Raw genomic sequence first — 11,605 nt, 5'->3', positions numbered from 1 at the left:
TATTCACAACATAGTTTGACTTAAATAGCATTGTATCTGCTTTTTAAGCTGAAAAAATATGTGTTTTTTTAATGAATTGTGAAAATTCATCAAAGCGGAGATATTATTGACAATTAGCCATCCTCTCCAATGCTCATTGTAATGGTCCCATTTTCACTGAATATTCTCTGAAGAATTATTGTAATTTCTTGAAAATTCAAGGAATTTTCATGAAATCTGTATGAAAAGGCACATCATTAATTTTATAGGCTAGAGATGCATTCATATATTTGATAAATTGTTAAGAATCAGATAACAGGTCGAAATCAATTGAATATTCTGACAAGAGTAGTCCGAGATGGAAACACATCTTGCTGTGATTCTTTCTCTTCACATCATTCTTCTCTGATCATGATCAGGCACCCTCATCTCTGAACAGCATTAACAATGAGGAAGTAAAATTGAGAGATGTAAGAGGAAGTAACAAACTGAAAAGGAAGGAGGGAAAATTGTAAGCATTGTTCACGGCCTTATTGCAGAATTTTTAATATATTCCTATATTTCTCAAATGTGATTAAATTTGGTTCATTTCATACTAAATAGATTATGGTCATAGTTTATATCATTATTATATCATTTATTAAAACTGCGACAGCTTTTTCCTGCCCTCGACTGCTTTTTCTTGTCTTCGACATCTTTTTCCCGAAACAATAGCATTATTATGGGGATATTTAATGTGTTTACTCCTTTACAATGTGTTTCCATTAGTTTTCATATTATTCCTTAGTTTTGTTCTGAGTTATGTCGTCTTCGATTCCGAATCATAACACACTCTTTTTTGAATGCTTAATTGCTGATAATATCATAAATCATCAAATTCATTTTCCCGTCAATTATGTGACAAAAAAATTGAGAGCTATTGAAATATGATTGAAAGTTAATATTATTATCTCGATGTATTGTTTTTCAAATTTTGAATTTTAAATTTGAATGAAAAACTTTTCAATGCAAATATGGATGGATTTGAATTAGCATATGTTCCTGAAGATTACGACCCACCAGATGGAACAAATAATCAAATAGCTTTCGATTGCTAAATCCGATTCAAATCCGAACCATGATTCTAAATTAAGGGTTAAAAATGTGTTTATAGTAAGCTACTACCTATTTTAGTGCTTATGAACCATATATCTTCATCAAAATTAGATCAATGGCAACTATGTTAATGAAAGAGAGATAGACGATAAACTAAAAAATGTCATCAGCGCCATCTACTTATGCAAGTATAGATACGAAATCTGTGCAATTACGCGCAGTGAATACCTTTCCTTGCAAAGTCATGTGCGATAAAGAATTTAATAGCTCTTTTATTTCATTAGTTAATCCTATTCAAGATCCTCGCGTCTCAGCATTGTATTTCTCTGCATCTGGATGTGTTTATCAGAAGTATTGCTATGTATTTCCGATCACACCAGGTATCCTTTTTAAATGCAATTACCCATACATATTATTATCAAACGGAACATACGAATATACTATTGAATTTGAAGCCAAAGCTCACATGATCAGTTTTATGAAATTGTTAACTACCAAAATAACAGAGCTTGCCCGCAATAAAATTACCGATAAAGAAATTTACGATTGCTTCTTCAACAGAGAAGCTTCGGACAGACTTTGCAAAGGATTAGCCAAAGTCCGTACTGGATATGACTATAAATCAATATTTAGACTCTCTGGAGCAAATGTAGATGATCCGATCGCTATTGCTATGCTTTTACAGCAAGAAAAGAGCTTCAGAGAATATTTCGATAAGTCAGTGCATGTTGTTACATGGAACATTGACCAAAAGAAGCCACCGGAGAATGTTGATCTCCTTTTCGGCGAATTATCGAAGCGTTATGATATCTACGTATTCTGCTTCCAAGAAATTGATATGTCAATGGATGCAATTATGCATGGCGACTCCAAAGAGAAAAAGGAAGCCTGGGATAAGGCTTTAGGAGCTGCTTTAACAGCCAATGTCGAGACATATCAATACGCTGGAGGTATACAACTCGGCACTTCTTACATTTCGGTTTTCGTAAGAGATCCAAACCTTATTTCGAATGTAGCTACAGCAACATGCACAATTGGTGCTATGGGATTCTTCAATAAAACAGCTGTAGCTGTACGCTTCCAATACCACGATACGAATCTTTGTTTCATTTGTTCCCATTTATCTCATGGCCGAAAGAACGTTGAACGCAGAAACTCCGAATTCTGGATTATTCAGAGTGAGCTCGTCTTCCAGACCCCTGTAGGAGAGTTCGGAGTCGATGACCACGATGCAATTTGGTGGTCTGGAGATTTTAATTACCGTTTGACGCTCCCTGACCCAGAATCACGTGAGAAATTCAATGAAACAGCTTATTTGCTACAGCATGACCAACTTATTCTCGCCCACAAGCAGAATAAAGTCTTTGTTGGATATAATGAAGCAGAAATCAAGTTCAGACCGACTTACAAATTCGATAAAGGTACAGAAACACTTGATACATCCTCAAAGCAACGTGGCCCTGCATGGTGTGACCGTATTTTCCACAGAATTCCAGGACCAATCCAATTTATCCAGCAAAAGTCATACAATTCGATCAAAGGCCTCCTGATGTCTGATCACCACCCAGTAGCCGCTGATTTCTCAATGCGCGTTTGGCAGAACGATCACGACAAAGCGATGAAATTATATGATGAGATCAAACTTAAGGTTGACGTTCTCAAATGGCGCACAAGCCTTTCACAAGATTTTATAGACTTCAAATCCGTCTCTCTTGGCGAGCCAAAGTCCCAAGTTATCAAATTAAAGAACGAAGGTCAAATTCCTGTTCTTTTCCAAGTCCAAACCGATGCTTGCTGGATTACTTGCCATCCACAGCGCGCAACAGTTATACCAGATAAGGACATCGAGCTCCTTATTTCGGTTAATATTGATGCGGCCTCTCAAGTTACGGATCCTGTCACTACCGCACAGTTTGTTAAGTACGTAAAGATCTGTTATCCATCAGGAAAGCCTCCGAATTTCATTCTCCTTACCGCTCAATTCAATCTTAGCCCAATCGGATTGCCTCTTGAGTATTTATACAGACTTCCAGTGGAATTATCCAGATTACCAGCCGAACTCTTCATCCCTCGCGATTCAAATGACTACAAAACTGCGCAAATCATGAATTACCCGGCTCGTGTATCGGAATGCTACGAACTCAATGCTCTTTTGGATGCATTGAAGCCAGTAATAAACGATCCACAGATTTTCACGAAGCCAGGCCAATCAGAAGAAATGTCAATAATCGCGAACAATTTGAAAGAGAGAAAAGACATCAAAGGTAAGTTTACTCAATATGGATTATTCTCTGTCTTGTTCTCCATCATCGAATGCACGAAAGAACCGATTTTCTCCTATGATCTTTTGAAAGGATGGGAACAAAAGGACGAAAAGAAGGAATTCATGAACCTTATCAACAGCCTTCCTGAATGCAACAAAACACTCTTCCACATGATCACTGGATTCTTCACAGAAGTCTTGAAGAAGTGGAAAGCTGACGGAATTCAAGCAGATGTTCCAACAATTATATCATACCTCGCAAGATCGTTCACTAAGAATAATGAGAAATCCCTTGATATTGCTGTCTTAGTCTTTACAAGAGTTTTCTTATAATTTATTTTATTCTTTTATCGTTTTATATTGTTTCATGGTCATCTAAATTTTCTTTTATAAAAATAACTTTGGCTCTTCTCATGTTTATCTAAAACATTCTTTAGAAGCAGAATACGTAGATATTATAACGCTTCGATAAAAGAATTATTTTATGGGCATCTAAAAAAATTCTTTTATTGTCTCATGGTCATCTAAAAAATTCTTTTATTTCAATCTAATTCTCTTTATATCCTTCAAATGAAAAGGTGACCAAACTATTTTTTGAAAGTCCGCCATAACTTTAATGGTACTATTTCAGCGTGTACAATGAATACAAAAATTCTAAGAGTGCCACATAAAATAGTACTTTAGACTTGAGTTAATGCTACCAAGCAAATGTTAAAAAGATGACTTTAGTGTTTTGATAATCAAAGATTAAAATCATTATTGTCTAAATCAATAATCATAACGACAGAAGTTAATGTTTTTTCATAAGTGCTTTAAATCCACTTTTAAAAGTATACCTCAAAAATCAAAATATCAAAAAAAAATTGGCCGATAGGTTTGGCTTTAATTTTTGTCTGCTTTTATGATTTGATATGGATGTTATAATTTTAAAAGTTGAGCCAAATTCACCAATAGATTTTTGAGATTTGCAAATACTCAATAATTTTCAGCGTGTTATCTTTTATTAAAAGAACTATTTGGTTTCAGTATCATATAAATTGATATTTACTTTCTATTTGAACCTTCATTTAGCTAATGATTTAATAATACAGATTTCATCTAGTCCTTATAAGAGAATTTTGAATTTGTTATAATAAAAAAACAAACAGATATAGCTTACACTTCTATAATAAAGATACCTTTTATAGAAATCAGTATGAAATGTGTTTTGGCTTATTGGAAGCATATCAGACATAATCGCCATAATCAAAAAATCTATATACCCAATAAGTAATAAATTTGTCGATATAGATTTTCCATAAAATTAGTTTTTAGTCTGATCTTAAAATAAATTTAATTTTTTATAAAAAAAATCACATTTAAAAGTATCTTTTTAGTAGCTCGAAATCCTGTTGGTGGATTTCGGGCGTACTTCAAAATTAGCTTTTCTTCTACATATGCAAGCTATATTTTAAATATGGAGCAAATCGGATCGGCGAAAGGAGTTTAGTTACCTTTTCAAATGAAATTTTTTTAAGTCAATTCTATTGGTGCTTCACATTTTTTACATTATAAATCTACAAAAAATATTTTTTTCCAAAGAATTGATTGATTTTGAGTGATTGGCAAAAAAAATCTTGAATAATACAAGTATATTGATGAAAATTCTATTTCCATTGGTTTTTCAATTGTTACTGCATCATTTCATATGCATGGACTTAATCAAAATTCATAAATTATATCCGAAATTTTGATGGTCATTGTTTTCCTCATGAATAACATAGTATTTTTTTAATGAATTTAAGGGATATTTAATATAGTAAAACGCAAATATATTATAAAAAATTATTAATGTCCGACCAAGACGTTCATCCAAGCAAATACAACAAATTGCGAACCACCCATAAATACTATATCGATTCATACAATACATTGTACCAGCTAAAAACGGAAAATGAAGAAGAATTAAAGTCAATTTACAAAATGATCAAAACAGAATTGATTGATTCAAAGAAATATCTCCCAACAAATGCTATTAAAGGCATTTTAGATATCGTTCCGTATAATAATCGCTATACAAAGTCATATTTATTTCTTGCCAAACTCATATCTGATGATTACCATGTCACAGAGGTCAAAAGTGTTGCACTTATTTCAAACTTCCTGTTTTTTAAAGAATATGGAATTAAATTAGACAAATCTGCCGATTTTGAATTCTTTGACTCGGAAAATCTGGATATTCATACAGAAAATACAATTTACAGAGCAATTATGAATAATGACAAAGAAAAATTCATCTCATTCACCGAAAGGCAAGGATTTGATACAGATCAAAAACTTAAAAGCAGATTATACCCACATCCTTACGAAGAATATTCATTACTTGAATTATGTTGTTACCACGGAGCAGTTGATTGTTTCAAGTTTTTAAGAACAAAATTCAGCTCAGAAATAACTGCAAAATGTCTTCTATTATCATTTTTAGGAGGAAATCCGGAGATCATGAGTGAATGTTTGAAATATCAAAAACCAGATGAAGAATGCATGAAATATGCAATTATCTCGCACAACATTGATTTTGTTACATTCTTGATGAATGAATACAAATTAGAGATCAATTTAAAATACTGTGGACTTTACAACAATTTTGAATCCTATTTAGTTTATTTCGATCAAACTAATGATATAAACAAATGCTTTGTTTTTTCACCGATTTTTAATAATCCATCCTTTTTGGAAGACTTCCTTTCACATGGTGCGAATATCAATGAAAAAGATAAAAAGAGGAAAACCGCTCTTCATTTTGCAGCAAAAAATAATAATAAAGAAACAGCTGAAGTTCTTATTTCACATGGTGCAAATATCAATGAAAAAGATAATAACGGACAAACAGCACTTCATACTGCAGCAGAACATAATAGTACAGAAACTGCTGAAGTTCTTATTTCACATGGTATAAATATCAATGAAAAAGATAAAAAGAGGAAAACCGCTCTTCATTTTGCAGCAAAAAATAATAATAAAGAAACAGCTGAAGTTCTTATTTCACATGGTGCAAATATCAATGAAAAAGATAATAACGGACAAACAGCACTTCATACTGCAGCAGAACATAATAGTACAGAAACTGCTGAAGTTCTTATTTCACATGGTATAAATATCAATGAAAAAGATAAAAAGAGGAAAACTGCACTTCATATTGCAGCACAATATAATAAAAAAGAAACTGCAGAAGTTCTTATTTCACATGGTGCAAATATCAATGAAAAAGATGATGATGGATATACTGCTCTTCATATTGCAGCAGAACATAATAGTACAGAAACTGCCGAAGTTCTTATTTCACATGGTGCAAATATCAATGAAAAAGATAATAACGGACAAACAGCACTTCATATTGCAGCAGAACATAATAGTACAGAAACTGCAGAAGTTCTTATTTCACATGGTGCAAATATCAATGAAAAAGATAATAACGGACAAACAGCACTTCATATTGCAGCAGAACATAATAGTACAGAAACTGCAGAAGTTCTTATTTCACATGGTATAAATATCAATGAAAAAGATAAAAAGAGGAAAACCGCTCTCCATATTGCAGTAGAGAATAATTGTAAAGAAATAACAGATATTCTTATTTCACATGGTGCAAATATCAATGAAAAAGATAAATATGAAGAAACTGCACTTCATATTGCAGTAGAAAATAATAGTGAAGAGATCGCAGAACTTCTTATTTCACATGGTGCAAATATTAATGAAAAAAATAAACATGGAAAAACCGCTCTTCATTTTGCATCAGAATATAATAGAAAAGAAACTGCCGAAGTTCTTATATCACATGGTGCAAATATCAATGAAAAAGATAAATATGGACGAACTGCTCTTCATATTGCAGCATGGTATAATAGTAAAGAAACTGCTGAAGTTCTTATTTCACATGGTGCAAATATCAATGAAAAAGATAATAATGGAGATACTGCTCTTCATATTGCAGCAGAAGATTATAGTATAGAAATTGCAAAAGTTCTTATTTCACATGGTGCAAATATTAATGAAAAAAATAAGCATGGACAAACCGCTCTTCATTTTGCATCAGAATATAATAGAAAAGAAACTGCCGAAGTTCTTATTTCACATGGTGCAAATATTAATGAAAAAAATAAGCATGGACAAACCGCTCTTCATTTTGCATCAGAATATAATAGAAAAGAAACTGCCGAAGTTCTTATATCACATGGTGCAAATATCAATGAAAAAGATAAATATGGACGAACTGCTCTTCATATTGCATCAGATTATAATAGTAAAAGAGCAGCTGAACGTCTTATTTCACATGGTGCAAATATCAATGAAAAAGATAATAACGGACAAACAGCACTTCATATTGCAGCAGAACATAATAGTACAGAAACTGCAGAAGTTCTTATTTCACATGGTATAAATATCAATGAAAAAGATAAAAAGAGGAAAACTGCACTTCATATAGCAGCAGCAAAGAATTGTGAAGAGATGGCAGAAGTTCTTGTTTCATATGGTATAAATATCAATGAAAAAGATAGAAAGAGGAAAACCGCACTTCATATTGCAACAGAATGTAATAGCAAAGAAACTGCTAAAGTTCTTATTTCACATGGTGCCAAAATATAATGTTCTTACATAATATATTCTTTAGTTTTCTGGTATTTTCGAAGAAGATTTTCATTAGAAAGTAAATTGAATGTAAAATAATCAATATTGCCCATTTTTTGCACTTGAGTTTGTTAGAAGTGATGAATTATATTATATTCATCCTCGTGAGGTTGCACATGAATTCACTGGATACAGTCTTCCAAAAATGCACGACACATTTAGGAAGAGATTCAATCTGGATAGTATTACGCCAACGAAATACAATGTATTGAACAAAAAACCGACCAAAAGTCTACATTTCACAAATTTTGATGAGTTTCAGACAGAATTGAACGCAAAGTACAAGCCTATTCAATTGAATATCATTGAAATGCGCAATTCTCTTGAAGAAAAAGGAAAAAAAATTGCTGAAACATTATTTTTGATTGCTAGTGGAGGATCAATCGTTTATCATGCTCTGTTTATGAGAGAAAAGTCTTCCATTGTAGTATTTTTTGCGGATCTTGTTGTAATATTAATATTCAATGATAAAATATGAATGGAAACAAGATAAAAAGACCAAGATTGTTCATTGAATTTTGAAATTATGCAAAATGTTTGAGTGCCATTTTATGATTGAAATATTATTCGATTAAATCAGAGGATTAGTTATGTTTGAACCAATTACATAAATCCCAATCGATGAAACTCGTTTTCGTTGCAGTGACATGATTTCAATTTTGATTTGAACCTAATTCGTCGTGGTTTTGTTATTGCATCAATCTTATCATTCCATTGGTATTGATTCCGGTAACGTGTACAAATTATTCAGAATTTCGTCATTGATAGTATTTACAAAATTTTTGTATGTCAGCCTTTCAATTTTGTTAATAAACGATATTTCTGTAAAAATGATTGGTAAACAATAATTGATCATTTTTATTACGAGAAATTGTGAAATATGTCAAATTTCTTTCAAACCTTTTCATAGGTTTACAGATTTTTAAATGACATCGACTGATTTTCATGTATGCATCGGTACTATTGCAAGTAAATACGAAGCGCTTATGAAAGAAAACGCTGACTTAAGGGCAGAAATCGCATTGCTCAAAGCACAACTTAATGTTTCACAGAATGAAGCTAGACCTCGTCGAAGAAAGTCCTCATCTGGCGAAAGATTGAGTGATAAGAAAAGGCAGTCGTCATCATTCTGGCAGATGAAGCAAAAACTAAAAATAGACTGGAATTTGATACCTGTAGAATTTTCGGATTCGTTGTTATGCGTCAACGTCGGGTACGATAACAATATTGCCTTTGGTTCGATCGATGCTGCAATTTATGTCTACTCAACAACCGAAAATCGCTTAATTACAAAAGTTTTAGGTCATCAAGGAGCAATAAACTGTATCACAGCACATCCTAAAGCAGGAATCTATGCTTCATGCTCAGGAGACTCAATGATTAACATTTGGTCACCGCAACCACTTAATAATTTGATGACTCGTTCAGATTACCAAGTCATCTCAACCATTTATGCGAATACTACTCTCTCCGGACACAATGGACCAGTAACAAGTGCATGCTGGCTTGATGCGGAAGGCCACTTGATTTCTGGCTCTCAGGATGGAGTTTTACTTATGTGGGATGTTTTACAATCGAAAAACAGCTACAGAAGCGAAAGCTTGAAGTCACCAATCAGATCAGTAGATGTACAATACGATACTGATATGCCTATAGCTGTTGGAACTGCTTCAGGCGAAATAACTCTCATTGATTCAAAATCTCCAGATTCGAAATCAACATTAACGCATGGAAATGGTTCAATAGTGCAAGTTAAGTACGCTACTACCTCAAATGCCAAGAATTTCCTTATCAGTGGCAATTCTGATGAGAAAATCAACGTATGGGATTTGCGATCGCCAAATATACCATTTGAAACAGTAGATATCAACAGAGTTTGCACTAAGTTTACTGTTCATGGCGATAACGTTGTCATTCCTTGCGAAATTGGCAAAATGAGGATTCTTAATTTGCTTTCCATGCAATATTCCATAATTGAGTCAACTCCTTTCTCGTACACTGTCTCAGAAGTTAATTTCGTAAACGATAATACGATTGTTGCAGCAAGCTGGGATGGTTCTGCAGCAATGGGAAGAATAGATATCTAATATATGTTTCTGTTTACTATTAGTTGTTATACTTACTTGTTTTTATTAAAATTTTTTGCTTGACTGTTTTTTTAACGTTCATATTATTATTTCATTTTGATAAATGGTTTTTAGATGTATTTATGTCTTGATCTGTAAACTCTGTGATATTTTTATAATTAGTATATAAATGAGATTCAAGAAATCGAAGGATATCCAAATTGTGATTTTGACGAATTGGAAATATAAATGAATTATTAAAGGAATCTGTTGTCTATGTTCATAAAAATCGATATATGATATCAAAACTTTGTGAAAGAGATAAATAATGTAAGAGAAATGATAAAAAAAATAGCAAAATAACGTGAAAAAATGGATCCCCAAAACATAAATAACTTTGCTGGAAATTATGAAGATCTATGCCAAGCTGTAAATAATGCGTCTGGGCTAGTAGTTGTTTCTTTCTATGCAACATGGAATCCAACTTGTACTCATTTAAATGAAAAACTTCCAGGTCTTGCTCGCGAATTGCCAAGAATAACATTTTTTAGAGTAAACACAGAAGAAGCCGTTGAATTAATAGCTCATTATGGTATATGTTCAATTCCACAAATCAAATTCTTTAAAGGAAGTCCAGGAAACCAAATCCAAGAATTAGCAACAATAATTGGCGTAGATATACCTCAAATCAAAGCAAAAATTCAACAAATTACTGCAAATTAATTTTGTTATTGATAACAACAGAGTGTGATCATTTTGTAATAAATATTTTATGAGATGTTTTAATAAATGTAATGCTAAATGAATGAAAACGAAATTCTAATTTTTTTGAAGAATAAAAAATTGTCATTAAGAGCCGAAATCAATATAAATGAGAGGAAATCATGCAAAACAGGATGATGATAACAAAAAATAGATCTTTTGTCATAAAATTTTGGACGAAATTTGATCGTATATAAAAATTAATATTTATTAATTCAATATTCGAATCTATTGTTATATTGGGAATTTCTCGCATATGTTCGTACATGAGCAAATACTATACCTTTTGCGAATAAAGAATTTTTTCATAAAAAAATTCTTTTAGGAATTAGCATATCGGCGTTTTGCGACATTGCCAAACGCCAGATTTTAACCCGACATATGAGCATAAGCTCGTATATTGGAATAAACTCGACTTATTCCATATTAAAGTTATTATAATAATAAGGCACTTAATGTGCAAATCTAATTGAATTAGAAAATGCACATTAAGTGCCTTTTATTGAAATATGTAATACCACATATGGAATACCGAAATCCGAGCATCAATTAGGAATGAACTAGTGCAAATTTTAGAAATACAGTATTATGTTAAATTCAGGATAAAAATTGTTAGAAATTTATATTTACAAATGAGTAAATAAGTATTTTGTAAAGTTTTCGTTTGATTTTCAAGCTTGTTGGAGAAAAATAATGAAAATAATTATTTATTTAAGCAATTTACACTAAAACTTTTTATGGAAATTGCAGTTCTAGCAATGTCTTAGAA

At 32.1% G+C, this 11,605-nt stretch overlaps 4 protein-coding genes across 4 annotated transcripts, besides 1 other annotated feature; all 4 read left to right on the top strand.

Moving 5' to 3' along the window:
• Nucleotides 1–1,234: 1,234 nt before the first annotated feature.
• TVAGG3_0954660 (phosphatidylinositol dephosphorylation) lies at nt 1,235–3,670 on the top strand (the record flags this gene model as incomplete). The annotated part of the gene is made up of 1 exon (XM_001302477.2): nt 1,235–3,670. One exon carries the CDS (start codon nt 1,235–1,237, stop codon nt 3,668–3,670), a length of 2,436 nt encoding a protein of 811 aa, XP_001302478.2.
• Nucleotides 3,671–3,911: 241 nt separating this feature from the next.
• Nucleotides 3,912–4,834: a mobile genetic element.
• Nucleotides 4,835–5,167: 333 nt separating this feature from the next.
• Nucleotides 5,168–7,966, top strand: TVAGG3_0954640 (Ankyrin repeat family; the record flags this gene model as incomplete). The annotated part of the gene is made up of 1 exon (XM_001302476.1): nt 5,168–7,966. The coding sequence occupies one exon, from the start codon at nt 5,168–5,170 to the stop codon at nt 7,964–7,966; it is 2,799 nt and encodes a 932-aa protein (XP_001302477.1).
• Nucleotides 7,967–8,932: 966 nt separating this feature from the next.
• On the top strand, nt 8,933–10,234 carry TVAGG3_0954630 (transcription corepressor protein; the record flags this gene model as incomplete). Its single annotated transcript, XM_001302475.1, has 1 exon — nt 8,935–10,095. One exon carries the CDS (start codon nt 8,935–8,937, stop codon nt 10,093–10,095), a length of 1,161 nt encoding a protein of 386 aa, XP_001302476.1.
• A 186-nt stretch (nt 10,235–10,420) lies between these two features.
• TVAGG3_0954620 (protein disulfide oxidoreductase protein) lies at nt 10,421–10,933 on the top strand (the record flags this gene model as incomplete). The annotated part of the gene is made up of 1 exon (XM_001302474.2): nt 10,447–10,797. The coding sequence occupies one exon, from the start codon at nt 10,447–10,449 to the stop codon at nt 10,795–10,797; it is 351 nt and encodes a 116-aa protein (XP_001302475.1).
• Between the last annotated feature and the right edge of the window lie 672 nt (nt 10,934–11,605).

Source organism: Trichomonas vaginalis, chromosome I (assembly GCF_026262505.1).
Source record: "Trichomonas vaginalis G3 chromosome I, whole genome shotgun sequence".
Taxonomy (NCBI): domain Eukaryota; phylum Parabasalia; order Trichomonadida; family Trichomonadidae; genus Trichomonas; species Trichomonas vaginalis.
The sequence above is the reverse complement of the archived record's forward strand: the minus strand, read 5'-3'. Positions and strand labels throughout refer to the sequence as shown.